Source organism: Orycteropus afer, unplaced genomic scaffold, assembly GCF_000298275.1.
Source record: "Orycteropus afer afer isolate SDZICR_OR568_19922 unplaced genomic scaffold, OryAfe1.0 scaffold00032, whole genome shotgun sequence".
In the NCBI taxonomy this organism is placed as follows: Eukaryota; Metazoa; Chordata; class Mammalia; order Tubulidentata; family Orycteropodidae; genus Orycteropus; species Orycteropus afer.
In genome coordinates this window covers 11,404,201-11,424,544 of record NW_006921619.1, presented here as the reverse complement: position 1 = coordinate 11,424,544, position 20,344 = coordinate 11,404,201, and the positions used below count along the sequence as shown (strand labels likewise).

At 39.9% G+C, this 20,344-nt stretch overlaps 1 protein-coding gene across 1 annotated transcript in view; it reads right to left on the bottom strand.

The window, feature by feature from the left end:
• Window positions 1-1,684, bottom strand: part of RTP4 (receptor transporter protein 4) — a 36,400-nt gene extending 34,716 nt beyond the window's left edge. Inside the window, 1 exon segment of the mRNA XM_007936033.1 lies at window positions 1,530-1,684. Coding sequence (XP_007934224.1) covers window positions 1,530-1,684 — 155 coding nt within the window.
• Between the last annotated feature and the right edge of the window lie 18,660 nt (window positions 1,685-20,344).

Sequence of the window (20,344 nt, the reverse complement as noted above, 5' to 3'; positions counted from 1 at the left end):
TCCTACTTCCGTAGTGATACTGCCTCGGAAACCCAAGGAGGGGTCGCTATGAGTCGGGGACGACTCGACGGCAAACAACAACAACAACAACAACACATATATATATACACACATACATATATATACACACACATACATACACACACACACATATATATACACACACATATACACACATATACACACATACATATATATACACACACATATACAGACACACACACACATATGTACTTGTAAGATGGGTACTCACCCACTGGCTTGATCATTTATTTCTAGAGTTACACTAGCTTGGGAGTGGGAGGAGATGAGGGGATTCAATTTGATTAAAAGAGAAAAACAACATATGTATATATATGTATACTAAATACCCTATCTTATGTGAATGTAGAAGAAGAAACACCTATTTGACCAGAAGGATCAGAGAATGCTTTAAGGAGGAATTGGCACTTTAGTTGGTCCTTGAAAGATGAAAAGTGTGAGAGAAGGGCATGCCAAAGAAGTGAATCATCGTGGACAAGGGTATGGAAGTAAGTAAGTTTAAAAAAAAAAAAAAAAACTCACCGCCATCGAGTTGATTCTGACTCATAGTGACACCCTTTGGTTTTCCAAGGCAGTAAATATTGATGGAAGATTGCCCCATCTTCCTTCCGCAAAGTGGTTGGTGTATTTGAACCACCAGCCTTCTAGTTAGCAGTCAGATGCCTTAGGCCCTGTACCACCAGAGCTCTTTAAAGAGGTGTATGGCATAATAAATAGTCCATAAGGAATGAAGCAGAGTGCCTGAGGCAGGATAGGGCCAAGCAGAGAAGCAGAATAACAGGCAAGATGGAAAAGGCAGACTGAAGGTCACTGTGTGTCATATAGAACAAGAGGACTTGATTGTCCAGGCAAACAGTTCTCACCATCTCGTCAGGGAAGAAGCAAGGTCCTGCAACTTGGAAGCCTATTTAGGGTTAAAGAGGAAGTTAACCCAAAAGAGGAGAGTAATTACTTAGGGAGTCCAGGAAGCAGAATTCAGATTTGTTTTTTGCTTTGTCATTCTCTCCTACTATCCTCAGGCCCTCAAAAAAAAAACTATGTTCAATAAGATTGGTTGGCCTTAGTCAATTCTTGGAGCATTAAAGGAAGGACCCAGTCTTAGGTATGATCTTAACAGGACTGGGAGAAGGGCTGCAGTCTGGAAAGGCTTTACCAAAGAGATTGGATAAGACTAGAGAGGCAGTAGGGAGCAAATGAGGTGGTGATGAGAGAATAGGAGGGCAGTCTTATGGAATGTGGAGGCATAATGTGGAGGCATTACTCAGAGATTTCCAGAAGGACTTAGAGAAAGCAACCTAGTGAAAGAAGAAAGAAACTTCCTGCACTTAAGCAAGGTGGAAGATGGAAGTATCAATTAGACCTCAAAGAGCATCTTGACCACAGAATGGAGAGAGTGGTGTCATTTATCTTTTAACAAAGTCTCAAAGGAATCCCTGGGTGGTGCAAATGGCTCAAGGAAGCTCATGGCTCAGTAAACCCTCACTCACCTTCCAAAGGCTCTCTGCTGGTATTGCTTCCACCCTTGGGCCACAGAGTCTGGCTGCAGCGTCTCATCCAACTTCAGGGTCCATCTGGCCCAGGGTTCCTCCTGTTGAATCAGTTCTTGAAAGATCTGCTCCCATGAGCTAATATCCAAAGCCATTCTCCTCCTCAGAGACTGAAAGTTAACTTTACTTTGAATTTTACTAGACACTTAGCAACAGAAAAAAGAAAGAAAAAAAAAAAAGTTTCAGTTTCTGTGTTTGAACACACATTCACATTTATTTTACATTTGTTTGAGACCGTATGAGTGCACAGAGCAGGTCTTTGTTATGAGGACAGAGAACACTGCCATTTCACTGAGAGCTGGGTGACTTTTAGGTTTCCATTAACTGTTGGTGCCTTATCATAAACTAGTTAAAAAGTTTTGAGAGATAACTATAAAAAAGCAAAGATCCCTAAAGGAAACTATGTTGTTGTTATGTGCTGTCCAGTCGGACCCGGCTCATAGAGACCCTTCCTTGGGTTTCCGAGGCCATATCACGATGGAAGTAGATTGCCCAACCTTCCTCAGCACAAGTCAATTCTGGAAAAAAACAAAAAAAGAAAGAAAAAGAAGGCATAGAAAAACCTAGATTCCCAACAGTTTAGAGCTAGAATGAATCTACAGGATCATCTAATCTCCCCACACACATAGGTTTCCCAAGACTTACATTGCTCATCACATCTTGTGCTCTTTCTACTGGGTCTGGGTGTCTTTTCAGAATCCCTCTGATCACAATGTTCTAGTCAGTAACTAACAACTGATTGGTAGATGAAACTTGTCTGTCATTCTTACAGTAGTCCAGCTTCCTTCTTTTAAAAGTTGCAGAAACTGAAAGCAAGATAGATGTAGTATCACCAGGCTAAAGTTCAATTTTTGTAATCTTAGGCACACACCCATTTTCAGAATGTCACATGGTTGATCACAAATAGGTCTAGCATATAACTTAATGCAAAGAAATGTATTCTTGGGAACATTTGAGACTTGGGAAGAAAGTAGGTTAGACATGAATGGTAGGGATTGATGATGGCAGAACTGGAAAAGAAGGTGAAGGCCTTGTGAGGTGGGTACTCACCCCCTTGCTCGATAATTTATTTCTAGAGTTACTCTAGCTTGTGAGTGGAAGATGAGGGCATTCAATTTGATTAAAGGAGAAAAACAAAAATCAAGAAGTGTAGTCCTTAATATAACAACACATTTATTTACATTTAAAAAATATCTGTGACTAGTTAGCATAAGTCCTGGAGGTGCATGCAGAAGAGATGGGCAAATAATTTAAGGTGATTGAGATGAGGAACAATGGGGCTGGATAACCCCTTGCCTAAATTTATTATTTCCTGCTTCAGTGTTTCAGAGTAAGGAGACATGAATTCTGGATTAGGAGTCCCTAGTGTTTGATGATGAAAGACATATATCTTTATCTCTCTGATCCTGAGATAACTTGTTTATAAGTGCTAGAGCAAGAACTTAAATTTCTCTTACGCTACACTAAATCACATGGAAGTATAGAGATTTCTTGAAGAATGAGTGAACTAAAAGTAGAGGAACTAGGCAGGAGGCAAGAGGAGCTATTTGGGGAAATCTGAGTGGATTTCTTCCAAAGACTTCATTCTCTGGGCTGAGGTACATGCTAGGAGGAATCATTGCTCCAGTTTAGGTCTACCAATACCAGTACCAGATTCTACTGACTTGACTCCAACTCATGAAGGTCTTATGTGTGTCAGGGAGCTCTGGTAACATAGTGCCTAAGGCACTTGACTGCTAACCAGAAGGAAGATGAGGCAATCTACTTCCATAGTGATACTGCCTCAGAAACCCAAGGAGGGGTCGCTGTGAGTTGGGTGCGACTCGATAGCATATAACAACAACAACAACAATGTGTGTCAGAGAAGAACTGTGCTCCATGAGGTTTTTAATGGCTGATTTTCAGAAGTAGATTTCCAGGTCTTTTTTCCAAGGTGTCACTGAGTGGACTCCAAACCTTTCAGCTTTTCAGTTAGCAGTGAGTACATAAACCATTTGTACTACCCAGTATGCTGGGACTCCCCAGTTAGGACTACATCTCAGCAAAAGGTCAGCCTGGAGGGCAAAGAAAGTATTGAAATCACATTATCTTGTAATCTCAGTACTGGAAGGGCTGGCTCTGCTCCTCGCCACCGCCCCTACATTACATGTTATGGATGCTCATACTACTTACAACGGTAAACAAGGGATTTAAGGAAAAGCAGAATGAGGCATTGTTTTGACAAGATCAAGTAAGGCATTGATTAATACCTTTAATGTCCTAGTCCCATGGACCTTACTCTCAGGCACAGCACAGTTTAGCAAAGAAGAGAGGCATGTAAACAAACACTTACCTTCATTTTTCCCATGTCTCACTTTTTTCAATTTACCCTTTTAGTTAAGAGCATAGATCTGCAGCCAGAACTGTCCAAGTTCATGTCTTATTCCCACCACTATTCTGTTCTCCTCCTCTTCATCCTGTTGGTGAAAGAGAGAGTCCTGACTTGGGTTATGGAGATAGACAAACACATGATATGTGACACCCAACACTGGACACATAATATTGACATCAATTTAATAGCCACATACACTCACAATCAGAGGAGGAGACCACAAGCCATGGAGGGAGATACAGTCAGTAGCAGAGTGAATACGTAGGGTCTGCAGGAGGAAGGCTTTATAGTAACAAGACAGAGTAATCCCTGTTTCCCTTGGGAGTATGTGATTGGCTTGTTCAAATAGTTTCTAGGGCTGGCAGAGAAGTGAAAGCTGGTAGGTTGAGGACCAAGTAGAGTGCAACTGGCTCAGTTGCTAGGTCTTGGGAGAAGGAGATCATTTCCCACTGGGTGGGGGGACATATCTAGTGAGAGCACAGTGACTTTAGTTGACTTTTGTGTCTCTAAGCCTCAAAGATGCTAAGGCAGCACATGAAATTTTAAGCCTTACAATACACAAATTACTACCTCATGGCCTGGGGGCGTAGTAGAGAAGGCATTTTAGCTGCTAACAAGAAGGTCAGTGGTTCAAACCCACCAGTCCCTCTGCAGAAGGAAGATGGGGCAATCTACTTCCATAAAGATTTACAGCCTTTGAAACCCAATGATGGTCGCTATGAGTCGGAATTGACTTCATGACAGTGAGTTTTGTTTGTTTGTTTGTTTTTGGTGGTCTTGGTCAAGAATCTTAACTATTCTATGCCTCAGTTTCCCCATCTAAAAAGTGGGGTAAATAATACAACTAACCATGCAGGGCTATTTAAGCATTGAATGAATTTAAAAATACTTGGCATTTAGTAAGCAAATTGAAGTGTTTGCTATTTTTGTTGTTGTTTTGTTACTTGTTTCTTTGTAAGTTATCATAAAGTCTTTCCTAAAGTGGTGGAACACAACAAAATAAAATTTAAAATATTTCTTTAAAAAAATAAATGCAGCACAAGGTAAAAAAAAAACCATAATTACTCAGAAAGCACAACAATCACTTATTGATCAACAATAACTTATCCAAACTGGGCAGAGATATGCATTCCTACCAACCCCTATTATCCAGTCCCCCTCCCTCATGCACATTCCTGAGTGAGACCAGCTCTTCTTCAGGACACATATCCAACCCCTGTCTTGATGGCCACCTACGGGTAAAAGGTGAAATAAGGAGTGATATGGAGTGTGAAGTCTGGAGTCAACAGCTGCTCAGGCCCAGAGGCTAAACCTGCTGAGAAAACCATTCAGGAAAACAAAAGTCACACTAAAATGACAACCAAAGAACCAGAAAAAAATGTGTAAATTCAAAAAAACTAAAGCAAAAAAATGTAAGCTTTCAAAGGAGCTATTTCTTACATGATTTCTATGAAAACCTTCTTGGCTGCAGGTCTCTGGAAAGTACATTGCTGGGATACTGAGGTTTGTCTAGACAGAAAACAATTTGGATATTTTTGGTAGAAAGGCCTCTGTGAACTTGAAGGAAGCTGAGCCCCGGGGCGGATAGATGACTAACCCCAGGTACCCAGCCAGTTGAGGAAGCCTATAACCAGAGCCCACAATTCCCTATCTTAACAGTCATTTCTTCCTATTCAGCAGAGGCAGTTTCAAAATCAGTTGAAATTATTCAGGCTTGATTCCATTGCTGTGGTGAAGATACGTACCCTAAAAAGTAGGTTCTTTAACCGCTTTAACCCTCATCCACTTCCGCCTTTGTTCCAGGCCTGACAGGAAACACACAGGTCAAAAGCAATGCTTTGTAATTGGCCTTTGTCTTGTTTGTGAGTCATTTTACCCAATCTCTTAGTCCTGCCCCTAGGGACCACCTTCTGTATTAGTTACTGTTCTGGTTACCTAGTGCTGCTCTGACAAGAATATACCACAAATGGGATGGCCTTAACAAACAGGAGTTTATTATCTTACAGTATGGAGACATCTCTTCCCTCAGACAGCTGCTGGCTGCTGAAGCTGACAAGCTCAAGGTTGACAAGTAAAATGGCACAGTCCTGATGTTACCAAACCACATGGCAGGCCATTAATTCAAGTCTATTGAAAGTCTCAAGGTCAGCAGACACTGGCAGGCTGCTGAACAATGACATGGCTACATGCAGGGTTCAAGCATGCCATAAGCTAGAGACCACTCCCAAAGCTGTTTCTTATATACAGGAAGCAGACTACATCCCTGAAGCATCTTACTCAGCTGGTTGTGGTAGATCCCACCATGGAGTTGATTGCCAGTCTCATCATGGGGAATAACTACCACCAGCTGCCCAGCCACTCAACTAGGCCCAGTCAAGTTGATACACAACCTTAACCACCACAGTTACCTACAGCTACTATATCAAGTATTAAAACTAGGTGGCTTAAAACAACAGAAATTTATTCTCTCACAGTTCTAGACATTAGATGTCTCGATTAAGGGTCTTGGTAGGATCTGCTTTCTCTGAAGGCTCTAAAGACAAGAATCCTGCCTTGACTCTTCAAGCTTCTCATAGTCCCAGATGTGCCTAGGCTGTGACTGCATAACTCCAATCTCTGTCTATTTCTGCATAGCTGTCTTTCCTCTGTGTCACGCTTTCTGTATCTTCACATGGTGTTCTCCCTGTGTTTCTCTCTCTCTCTCTCTTTTTCTCTTCTTACTAAGGTCACCAGTCATACTGGATGGGACCCACCTTACTCCAGTATGCCCTAATGTTAATTTAACTAATTACATCTGCAAAGACCCTATTTCCAAGAAAGGTCACATTCACAGAAACTGGGGAGTAGATTTGAGCATATCTTTTTGAGGGATACAACCCATAGCACCTCTCAAATTAATTACTGTCATCAATTTCTTATCTCAGGCTGTTAATAGAGCCAAAACAAGAGAGCAACTTAATTTATTTTCCTTCCCGCGTGTGACTTCCTTTCTGCATCACAATAAAGGAAAAGCCCACGGAATCTGCAGAAAAAAGAGGGAAGAGCTGGGCATAAGCCCAAGGAGGCAGGGCTCCCTGTGTGTTTTTTCCTGGGAGAAGAGCCAAGTCCCGCATTCTTCAGACTAAATTTCTACTCAGCTCATAATATCTGAGGGAGAAATAAATAATTTAATCAGCTATCAAGAGACCTAAATGTGCAACTAGAATCATTAAACCATAAAGCCATGGAAGAAGTTTCAAGGTCTTTTAAGTCCCATTCTTTACTTGGTGGCTTTGTAATGATTAACACCTGAATTATAAGTAAATATCATAAGTAAAAACACCACCTTGGACTTTAAATTAGAAGATGAGATTATGAGTTCTTCCTCCAACATTTACTAAATTACTTAATCTCTTTGAACCTTAATGTCCTCATCTGTTAAATTGAAATAATAATACCCATCCCTTTAGACTTAATGAGCTATGTACTAATATGATATAGATGTGAACCACAACTATAAATGTCAGATAATATTATTTCTAAAAGGAAAGAATATGAAGAAGCTTGAAATGATAGCATTTGAATGCAATACCACATTTGAACTCAAGATTTAAGGAGTGAGAGAGAGATAAAAACCCAAGTATGAAAGGAGAGAGACATGCAGACTAAGAACCTAGAAAGTTTCTGTGTCTATTTGCTGGGGAATTCTAATGAGCCATTTTTAAATTCTATTTTTTATTTAACAAACTCATATAGTACTTACTATGTGTTGCATGTTGTAGTGATGTTGAAAAAGTTTCAGTGGATCTTACAGATTAAGACTGACTAGAAAGAAAGATCTGGTGATCTACTGAAAATCAGCCAGTGAAAACCCCATGGATCAAAACCCTATCCACAACTAATGAAGGGGATGCCACAGGACTGGGCAGTGTTTTGTTCTATTGTGCATGGGCTCACCGTGAGTCAGGGGCTGACTCCATGACAACTAACAATAATGACAATGTGTATTAAGCATTATTCTAAGGACTTTAAAATTATTAACTCACTCAGTCTTCATAACAACTTTATGAAGTAGCTGCCATTCTCATCCCCATTTAACAGATGGAAGCACAAAGGTAAAATGAATAACTAAAGTTTAGAAAGCACTTTATCTTTCAGAATGCACTTTTACCTCCATATCTATGTGGTCCCTACAATAACCCAATGGATTAGTGATTCTTAACAAGGGATGTTTCAGAATGGGTGCATCTGTGGAGCTTTGTGAAATACAGATGTCCAGATCCTACCTCTGTAAGGTCTCTGGAAATTCCATAAGCCCAGGATGGGCTCCTATATTTTTTAAAAGCTCCAAGGATGATTCTGAAGTACATTTCTGTATGAAAATCACTATGAATAAAAAATCTGAGGTTCAGAATAAGCAACTTGCTGAGATCTAACATTGTGCACGGCAGAGACAGAGTGTGAAGCCAGGTGCTTTAACTCCCACTTCCGTGATTTCTTCCACTCTGCTGTTTCGGAAGACCTTCCAGGTCAGCCTTCATTAGTCTAGTCATAATGGCTGAGTTGACCTGGCACCAGAAAGCAGCTTGCTTTCTGATGAATGACGTCCAGGAGACAGCCACAGTCATAATATACGAATTTAATTAGCAGCAGAGTACATTGAAATGGAGAGAGGAAAGCTGCAAGAAAGGTAGACAGATCATTCAGGTCCATGAGGGTGAGAAGCAGAGGAGAAGCCACTTGACTGGCAGACTATAATCCCCAAAAGAGTTAATTTGACTTTCTACCTATGTAGCCTTAGCCTGGGCATGAGTGTGTAGCTCAGGCCTTCTTGAGACTCCTGCAGCCCCTCTTGACATCAGTAAGAATCTTAAACCTGTGGAAGGAGCAGCCAAGACTTCAGGGCAGTGACAGAAAATAAGCAGACTGAAAGCTACAGCCCCATCCAAGGGTGCTTGCCGACTCCTGATCTGGACTTCAGTGCAAATGTTTTTTCGGACTCAAAGTTGCCCACCACAGACAGTTAAAAGTTTTATGCTAGAGTAATATCAGAATTTGACCTTGAGCCTTCCAGTGAAGTTATTGATTTCTCTCAAGTTCACTTTCACAGGCTGTTTTGTATGCTTCTTTGTGGGGAACCCTTCCATTTTAGCCACAGGATCAAGGATTAAGTTTTCCATTGTTGTTGGGGAAAAAGACATCAATTCTGTCTCTCTCCCTGCAAACCTTCTAACAAAGGTATTTGTTGTTGTTTGTTTTTCCATTTTCATTTTTAAAAACCAAAATTCATTACAAACTTATTTCCATGAGAAGGGGCTAGACTGGCCCTGTGAGAACATTTAATTATTGGGTATCTCTCTGTATGTCAAAAGGTTGGCGGTTCAAACCCACCAGCTGCTCCACCGAATGAAGATGGGGCAATCTACTTCTGTAAAGATTTACTATCTTGGAAACCCATTGGGGGTTGCTATGAGTTGGAATTGACATGATGGTAGTGAGTTTGTTTGGGGGTGTATTTATTTATTTATTTTGAGTCTGTATATTAAGTATGGGAGCTCTGGTAGCGTAGTGCCTAAGGCATTTGACTGCTAACCAGAAAGCTGGCAGTTCAAACCCACCAGCCACTCCTCAGAAGGAAGGTTGGGCAATCTACTTCCGTAGTGATACTGCCCCGGAAACCCAAGGAGGGGTCGCTATGAGTTGGATTCGACTCGACGGCACATAACAACAACAACATGTCAAGTATGTAGAGAGAGATCAGTGGGAGCAACTGCTTCAGAACAAAACCTGATGTGCACAGACACTTTCCTAATACAGTAAGGCTGGAAAATTATAGGTGATGAACATAGCTTGAGGCTTCAGGTCTATGCAGATTTTCCCTCCTGGCTCTTCCTTGACAGCCCAGGCACATATAATACTCTGCCTTGTCCAATTTTGGCTACAGCCTAATGGATGTCACGAGCTGTAAACACTCTGAGATTTCACTTTTGCAGGTGTTTTCCCACTTTGTATTTGTTATAATCCATGCTACTTAATAACAGATGGATTTTTGGACCCAGATTTCGTTCTTGTTAAGCTCCTGAGGTTAAGAAAATGAATATTTAGAGTGCTTATATGTAGAACTGAGCTGAAAAATTATTCTGACACAGATATTTAGGAAGAAGGAAATGAGATCTTGTCCCAGAGAGTTCGATAAAAATAAAGAGTACTAGATTAGGGGTGAGAGGACCCAGATTTGAATCCAGTCTGTGCAGCTCACCAGCTGCCAGGAACTGGACAAGTTGCTGCACCTCTCTGCCTCTGCATCCCTTTCTGCATAATAAAACATTGGGCAAGGTAGCCTCCAAGTTACTTCCAGTTCTTGCAGTCTGAGATAGAGACTCTATATCTACATTAAGGAACGCCAATGAGTCTTCTATGTTGCTTGTTAGTGCTGTTGGCAACATCAGATTATTCGCTTACATGTAGTCTTCCAGGAGGTAGAATGTCTGTCTCCTATGAGAGCTTACCCTTTCCTCAGAAAAAGCTGAGAATTGAGGTAAACTTGAAGAGGAAAACTACAGAACATGGCTGGCTAGAAAAGCAGGATGAAAGACCAGTGAAGTAAATGGAACCACTTACCTTATAAAAGAGAGGATCCCTAGATATGACGGCTGTCTTCAATACCAAAATACCTTTCATGTGCAGGAGGGAGGAAGTTTATTCCTCCAGAGATACCTCCAGAGAGCTGAACTATGTACTAGAAAGAGAAGGTGCAAGGAAAGCATTTCAATTCAACTTAAGGGATAATTGAACTAAACAGTCATTCCAAGTTGAGCAAAGATGGTCTGGGTTACCTCACCCACCCACTGCCACTCTCCAGAAGCAGTCCAGGAATTTTATGTAACATAAAGAGGACGAGATTAACAATTAAAGACCTAAATTACAATCCAAGTTCGGCCAGGAAAGAGTTGCAGTGAATGACAGGATGACCACATGGTGAAAATGGCTGACTAGGGGAGTTCCACACCAAATGAGAGCTGATTGTTGGTGTTAGGTACAAGTGAGTCAGTTCTGACTCATAGTCATCCTGTGTACAACAGAATGAAACTGCCAGATCCTGTGCCACCTGCACAGCATTTGCCACTCGAGACCAGCATTGCAGCCACTGTGTCAATCCACCTTGTTAAGGGTCTTCCCCTTTTACACTAACCCTCTACTTTGTCAAGCATGATATCTTCTCCAGTGATTGGTCCCTCCTGGTAACATGACCAAAATATGAGAGACTGGCCATTCTCACTTCTAAAGAGCACTCTGGCTATTGTTGTTGTTGTTGTTACGTGCCGTCGAGTCAGACCCGACTCATAGCGACCCCTCCTTGGGTTTCCAAGGCAGTATCACTACAGAAGTAAGATTGCCCCATCTTCCTTCCGAGGAGTGGCTGGTGGGTTTGAACCACCAGCCGTCTGGTTAGCAGGCAAGTGTCTTAGCCACTATGCTACCAGAGCTCCCATTCTGGCTGTAAGACAGATTTTTTCATTCTTCTAGTACTCTATGGTACATTCAATATTCCTCACCAAGACCACAATTCAAATGCATGAATTCTTCTGTGGTCTTCTTTATTCATTATCCAGCTCTCACATGCATATGAGCCTATTTAAAATATTATGGCTTGGTCAGGCACATCTTAGTCTTCAAAGTGACATATTTCCTCTTTAACACTTCAAAGAGGTCTCTTGCAGCAGATTTGCCGAATACAATATGTTGTTTTGTTTCTTGACTGCTGCTTCTATGGGTGTTGACTGTGGGCCTAAGTAAAATCAAATCCTTGACAACTTCAATCTTTTCTCTATTTATCATGATGTTGCTTATTGGTGCAGTTGTGAGGATTTTTGTTTTCTTTATGTAGTCTTTGATCGTCACCAGTCAGTGCTTCAAGTCTTCTCTTTCAAACAAGCAAGTTTGTGTCATCTGCATATTGCAAGTTGTTAATGAGTCTCCAATCCTAATGATATGCTCTTCTTCATATAGTACAGCTTCTCAGATTGTTTACTCATTGTACAGATTACATAAGTGTAGTGAAAGTATACAACCCTGACTCACACTTTTTCTGATTTTCACCCATGCAGTATCCCCTTGTTCTGTTTGAATGACTGTCTTTTGGTCAATGGACAGGTTCCTCATGAGCACACGTAAGTGTTCTGGAATTTCTATTCATTGCAATGGTATCCATAATTTCTTATGATTCACATAGTCAAATGCATAGCCAATAAAACACAGGTAAACATCTTTCTGGTATTTTTTTCTTTCAGCCAAGATCCACCTGACATCAGTAATGATATCCCTTGTTCTACATCCTCTTCTGAATTTGGCTTGACTTTCTGGCAGTTCCCTGTCAATGTATGCTACAACCATTTTTTAATTATCCTCAGTAAAATTTTACTTGTGTGTGATATTAATGATATTTTTTAATTATCCTCAGAAAATTTTACTTGTTTTTGATATTAATTTACACATTCTGTTGGGTCACCTTTCTTTGGAATGGACACACATATAGATCTCTTCCAGTCACTTGGCCAGGTCACTGTCTTCATAGTGTTTTGGCATAAATGAGTCAGTGCTTCTAACACCACAGGTTTGTTGAAACATCTCGATGGGTATTCAATCAATTCCTGGGACCTGGTTTTTCAGCAATTCTTTTCATGCAACTTGGACTTCTTCCTTCAATACCATTGGTTCTTGATCATATGCTACTTCCTGAAATGACTGGATGTCAACCAATTTTTTTTGGTCCAGTGACTTTGTATTCCTTCCATCTTCTTTTAATGCTTCCTGCATCATTCAATACTTTGCCCATAAAAATCCATCAGTACTGCAACTCGAGGCTTAAATTTTTTCTTCAGTTCTTTCAGCTTGAGAAATGCTGGGCATGTTCTTCCATTATGAATTTCTAATTCCAGTTTCTAGAACATTTTATTATAATACATTGTGTTCTCAAGCTGCCCATTGGAAGCTTCTGTTCAGATCTTTTACATCATAATTTTTCCATTTGCTTTAGCTACTCTATGTTCAAAAACAAGTTTCAGAGTCTTTTCTGACATCCAGTTGGTTTTTTTTTCTTTCTTTCCTGTCTTTTTAATGACATTTTGCTTTGTTCTTGATATTATCCTTCAATTCATCTGGTCTTCAGTCACAGGTGTTCTGTGCATCAAATATATTCTTCAGATGGTCTCTAAATTCATGTGGGAATTACTGAAGGTCATATTTTGGCTCTCTTGAACTTATTTTAATTTTTTTCACTTCAACTTAAATGTGTATATGAGCAATTGATAATCTGTTGGACAGTCAGCTCCTAGCCTTATTCTGATTGGTTGTTTTGAACTTCTCCATTGTCTCTTTCTACAGATATAGTCAATTTGATTCCTGTGTATTCCATCTGGTGAGGTCCACGTGTATAGCTGCTATTTATGTTGTTGAAAAAAGGTTGGCTGGAGGACATGGTATTAAGGCCTCTTCTAATCCAAGACTTATGAAAATCTGTGCATGTATCTCCCTCCTCCTCTAGAACTGAAAATAAAATATATGTGAGAAACTATCATGGCATTGTTGGTCAAGCTTTTTGTATAAGTGTGTGTGTCTAGGATACTTCATTTTCTCTTACACTTAGGTAAATGAGCACAGTGATCTATATACAACTGTAGCTTTCTGAAATGTTTCTATTCTTCTCTGCATAATTTTCTTAAGTGCTGGACAGATTTGAAGTGTAACAAGTGCCATTGAGTTTAATTTTCTGGACTAAACCCAACTGAAATTGAAAACAAAACAACAAAAAATATTACTTAGAATCTGTACTTGCCCAGGGAAGCAGGATATACTTTCATCCTGCCAAGAAGAGTCAGTTTTGATGAAGATAATCCATCTTACACTCCTGACCCCATTCATTTTCAGTGTTTTTCACCTCCTGCATTTAAGCCATTGAGTCCATGTCTTCCAGAGCATTGTTCTTTCTAGCCATATCCATCTTTCATTCTGCCACTGCGACCAAGATTGTTGTTAGATCTTGCCGGTCCCTAGCCTGTCTACTCTCTCTGTCAGCTACCACCTTTACCTCTTTCTCTCTCCAGGTTAGATTATGTGGTCCTACGCTAAGACTTGTCATATATGATTTTTCAAAACCTCAACCTAGCTTTAATCAAATTTCCAACTTATTAAATCTCATAAGTAGCCTGCTAAATGCTGGCTACTTATGACAACACATGCTCTCTCTCTCTCTCTCTCTCTCTCTCGCTCTCACTCTCGCTCTCTCTCACACACACACACACATACATACACACATTGATGTCATTTCACATTTAAGGTTCCAGACCTCAAGAGGTCCTTAATATTGTCCATGTCTATAAATTTCTCTGTTTCCTTCTCTTTCTCACTTTTCTATAGTTATTTCAAACTGTGTCTACTCTCCACAAAATTCCAGCCCTGCCATTTCACCCACTCACTCTCACTTCCTTCACAGGGAAAGCTAAAATCATCAAATGAGAATTTCTTAATTTTCTGCCACCAAACCCATAACCTTCCTTTGCTCTGCACCCTGTGTTTTCTCCTTCATTTCTGCTTTGATAGTAGAGGCATCTTTTAACATATGTTGAGAAATGACTTCAGTTCCTCCCCCCAAACCTTAACATTTTAACTTCCCATATTCTTAATCTCTAATCTTCTTTTTGGAATGGAAAAGTTGGAAACAAAGAAGAATCACCACTAGTTGGAAATTATGACCTTGGTTATAGAAGTGATGCCAGAGATCACATGACAGAATTTTGCAAGACCAATGACTTATTCGTTACAAATACATTTTTTCGACAACATATACAGCAGCTATACACATGGACTTCACCAGATGAAGTACACAGGAATCAGATCAACTACATCTGTGGAAAGAGGCAATGAAGAAGCTCAACAAATTCAGCCAAAACAAGGTCAGGCGCTGACTGTGGAACAGGCCATTAACTGTTCATATGCAGGTTCAAGTTGCAATTAAAACAAGTCTGCAAGAGCCAAAATATGAGCTTGATTATATCCCTTCTGAATTTAGAGATCGTCTAAAGAATAGATTTGATGCATTGAACATCATGCATTTTGCAATGACAAAAACTGGAGGAATTGTGGGATGACATCAAGAACATCATGCATGAGGAAAGCAAAAGTTCATTAAAAAGAATGGAAAGGAGAGTTCCGGTAAGATGGTGGAATAGGCAGAAAGACTGCATAGACCCTCTTCAACGAAGAAAAGGGGAACCAATTAACACAGATGCAGAAGATAATCCTGGACCCCTGAGCCTTGAAGGGAAGGATATAGAAGTGGACTCAATTCCAACTAGCAGAAGAATTAGCATGAAAACACCAAAAAAGGAGACATACAGAGCTGCGGTCTGGCAGTAATCCTGATGGCACAGACAGCTTGGATATTGCCGAGTGGTGGTAGGACCAAATAATTAACCTAAAAATCAGCCCTGCTAGCCAGGGACTGCACAGAGGACTGCTCTGGTGGCTGGGGAATAAAAGGAAAAGCACAGAAGAGGAAGGCAGGCTGACCTGTGGACTTTTCTCTGTCCAGAGGGCACAGACATTTTGAATGTTTACAAGTGGCTTGACCATTTTGGATATTTAAAATGACAGCATTCTCACATCCTAGGGATTGAAGAACAGGCCCCACTTGCCGGGAACCCCAAGGACATTCCAGACCTGGAGGACAGGAAAGGTGTGACATTTGCCCTGTTATTCTTATATGCCACACCCTCTTGGTGAACACTTTTTGGGCTGGCAGGAATCCCATCCCAGTCTGTATGCTCAGATGGAGCCTGGGTGCCCTCCGCCACCCTGCCCCGATATTTTTTTCTTTTTTCTGTTTTTTAGTTTGTTTGTTTTTTCTGTTTTAAAACTACTATTAATATTAATACTTTTGTCCTTTTTACCATTATTCTTTATTCTTCCCCTCCCAGGTTCCAATTTTCAGCTTTTTTTCTTTTTCTTGTTCCTGGTTGTGATTTTTTTTCTTTGTACTCATGGTTAACCTCATTATTGCTTGTTTTCCTTTTTGCATTTTTCCCACATTTTTCTTCATTATTATCCTTCTCTACTTTTTCTCTTACTGTCTTGTCCCCAAATATTGCAGGGTTTTGTGTTTTGTTTTCTTTCTTCTTCTTTTTCCCTTTTTCCTTTTATTGGTTACTGTCCCTGTGTGAGTACGTGGTGTATTTTTGTCCATTCGCTTTTACTTTTTTGATGGTTATTCAATTGTAATTTTTGTCTAACTGAGTGGAAGACAGCAACAGTCCCAATATGACACAACCACACCCACACCTCTTGCAGCTTCACTTAGTGAGAGCAACCACTTCCTTCTCCAAAAATAAACCAACAATAAACAACCACCAAGAAGACCCTGACCCATCCTTGGCTGCTCTTCAAAAACAGTTAACAGAGATCTAAATACAACAATACCACAATGTCTCGGAGAAAATAGACCATCACAGTCCACACAAAGAAGCAAGATAAAGTGGTAGAAACAAGGGAGCAGGATACAGACTGAGAACACATCCTTGAGGAAGAAACAGCTTGGAATGCTCTGATAAGGAATTCAAAACAATTGTATTTAGGTATCTTCGAAGGACTGAGAGATAGACCATAGAAAACACAGAAAAAACCCTAGAAGAATTTTGGAAGAAAATACAAGAACAAAATGACAAAATAAATTCTAAATCTATAGATAGAAGTCCAGAAGATTAATACTAAATTGTCTGAAATAGATAACACATTGGAAGGGCAAAGGAGTAGAATTGATGCAATGGAAGATAGAATTAATGAGATTGAAAACAAATACCTGAATACTTCTTTGGAAAGGGATCAATCAGAAAGAAGATCAAAACAAAATGAAGAAAGCCTAAGGTTCATGTGGGATACCATCAAAAGGAATAACCTACATGTCATGGGAATTCCAGAACAGGAAGAAAAAATGAAACCACTGAGAAAATTGTACAGGATTTATTGGAGGAGAACTTCCCTGATATGAATGAAAGATGAGAATATATCCATTCAGGAAGTCCAATGAACCCCAAACAGGATAGATCCCAAAAGAAAAACACCAAGACATATTGTCATCAAACTCACCAAAACCAAAGACAAAGAAAGAATCATGAGAGCAGCATGGAAAAACAAAAAGTTACCTACAAGGGGCAACCAATAAGACTAAGCTCAAATTTCTTGACAGAAACCAGGCAGGTGAGAAGAGAGTGGGATGGTATATATAAAACACTGAAAGAGAAAAATTTCCAACCTATAATTATGTACTCAACAAAATTGTCCCTCAGATATGATGGTGAAATTAGGACATTTCCAGACAAGCAGAAATTAAGGGAATTTGTTAAAACCAGACCAACCTTACAAGAGATGCTAAAGGGAGCCCTTTGGACAAAGAAGCAACAACAGCCAACAACAACTGACCATTAACACACATGATGATATAACCCAGAAACCAACGCAGCTATGAAAGTATCCAAAGTAAATAAGCCTACAAGTTTGTAAACAGGGAACCAGAAACACCAACCGACAAATGAGGACACTACAAACCAAAAAGAGGGAAAAAAATCTGTGTCATTAAAGAACTTCTAGATGGTAGGGAAGTCAAGACAACTACAAGATAGAACAGGCTGTTCTAAACTTGGGAAGAAAGCTATAAATCACAGGTTAACCTCAAAGAAAAATGATAAACTTTTACATCAAAATAAAAAAGAGGACCAGCATAAATATTCAGCAAATACTAAAACAATAGCAATGAAGGAAGTGATAACATGATTCATAAACAAAACAAGCTCAGCATAGAAAATTATATGGAACAAAGAAATCAACACAATGAAAAAGCACATGACAAAAATGACAGCAACAAATTCATATTTGCTGATAATTACATATATGGCAAGGTACTTTCTCTAAGATTGATGGAAATCTCCAATGCCTCAACACTAAAGGAATTAACAGTCCAATTGAAAAATGAGCAGAAAACATGAATAGACACTTCACCAAAGATGATATTCAGGTGGTCAGCTAATACATGAAAAGATGCCCACAATCATTGGCCATCAGAGAGATGTAAATCAAAACAACAATGAGATATACCATCTCACCCTAGCACTGATGGCAAGGTTCAGTAGGACAGAAAATAACAAATGCTGGCAGGGATGTGGAGAGATTGGGACTCTCATGCACTGTTTGTGTGACTGTGAAGTGGCACAACCACTGTGGAAAGCAATATGGCGATTCCATAGAAAGTTGGAATTGGAGATTGACCCAGCAATCCCATTACTAGGTATATATCCTAGAGATGTGAAAGCCAGGATAGGAACAGATACATGCATGCTCATGTTCATCACAGGACTATTTACAATAGCAAAAAGATGGAAACAACCTACGTGCCCATCAGCAGAAGAGTGGATGACCAAACTATGGTACATACACATACTGGAATGCTATGCAGCACTAAAGAATAATGTACAGTCTGCAAAACACTGCATAATATGGATGAATTTGGAGGACATTAAGCTGAGTGAAATAAGTTAATCACAGAAGGACAAATATAGTATTAGTTCATCGTTGTGGAGGGTCAAGGAAAGGTTTATATAGGGAGGGAAGCTTTCTTTGTTAGTTGCCAGGGGTGGGAGGGAACACTGCAAAAAAAAAAAAAAAAAAAAAAGCATTGACCCATGTCACTTTAGTTTTATGTATTTCACTGTGCATAAATTATATTTCAATAAAATGCATTTTTTAAAAAAGAAATCAAACAATTTTGCATTTGGCAAATCTGCTTGCTGCAAGGGATCTCTTTGAAGTATTAAAAATCAAAGATGTCACTTTGAGGACTGAAGTGTCCCTGACCCATGCCATGATATTTTCAATTGTTTCATATGTGTGTGGAAACTGTACAGTGAATAAGGAAGACTGAAGAATTCATGGCTTTGAATGGTGAAGAGTATGAACTGCCAGAAGAATGAACGAGTCTGTCTTTGAAGCAGTAGACTTCCTGTCATGTCCCTTCCTGACATGTTAATGTAAGGAACCAATCTCTAAAGAAGCACATCATACTTGGTAAAGTAGAGGGTCGGGGAAAAAGAGGAAGACCCTCAATTGGATGGATTGACACAATAGCTATAATGATGGGCTCAAACATAGCAATGACTGTGAGGGTGGCGCAGGACCAGGCAATGTTTTGTTCTCTTTTATATTGGGTTACTATGAATTGGAATAGACTTAATGGCACCTAACAACAATAACAACAACATGGAAACAATAGAGATCATTGTTTTATATTGTTTGTTTACTACCTATGTGCATTTGGGTTTTTCTTGTTTTTGTTCTGCCCACCCAGAATCCATTCTCCCTTCTCTGAATTTCCCATGGAAAATTACATCTTACTCACTTTCAGATCATGAGCTTCAGGGCGGGCTGACTCTATTACCACATGTAACCCACTCCTGGCCAGCTAGAGCACCACATCTCTTGGCTTTAATGAATAGTGCAGTGATGGTTATTGAGTCTAAGCCAGAACAATGGGACTCCTTCCTGGGAATTGTGCTGCAATTGTTGATGGAAAGATACTCTTCTTCTTCTGGAGTACCAAGCTGATAGAATGTAAGCTTGCATCACCTGGTGGGCACCTGCTTGAAAATGAAAGGTGAAAGCATGCTTGAGAATGAAGCCAACACAATGAGAAGCTTTGAGTGCTTACTTCCAGGATGCCAAAGAGACACGCTCCCATATTTATTGGCAACATGAGCAGATAAGTTCTCCCAAGTCAGTTTGATTAAATTAATACAATATTCATAAGTAAGAATTATGTACATTTATATATTTTTTTGCTGTCTCCTTACCCGTTTTTGGTGTCATGCCTATGTTTGTTGGTGTTATTAGGTGCCATTGGATTCGTTCCAACTCATAGTAGCCCTATGTATAACAGAACAAAACACTACCTGGTCCTGCACCATCCTCACAATTGTTGCCATGGTTGAGCCTATCATCATAGCCACTGTGTCAATCCATCTCACTGAAGGTCTTCCCTTTCTTTGATGACAATCTATTATGCCAAGTATGATATCTTTTTCTAGGGATTGATCCTTCTGACAACATGACCAAGGTAGGAGTGACAAAGTCTGGCCATTCTTGCTTCTAAGGACAATTCCAGCTGTACTTCCTCCAAGGCAGATTTGTTTACTCTTCTAGCAGTCTATGGTACATTCAATATTCTTGTCACCACAACTCAAATGCATGAATTCTTCTGTGGTCTTCATTCATTTTCCAGCTCTCACATGCATGTGGTGCTATTGAAAATACGATGGCTTGAGTCAGGTGCACTACAGTCTATGCTGTTGTTGTTGTTGTTGTT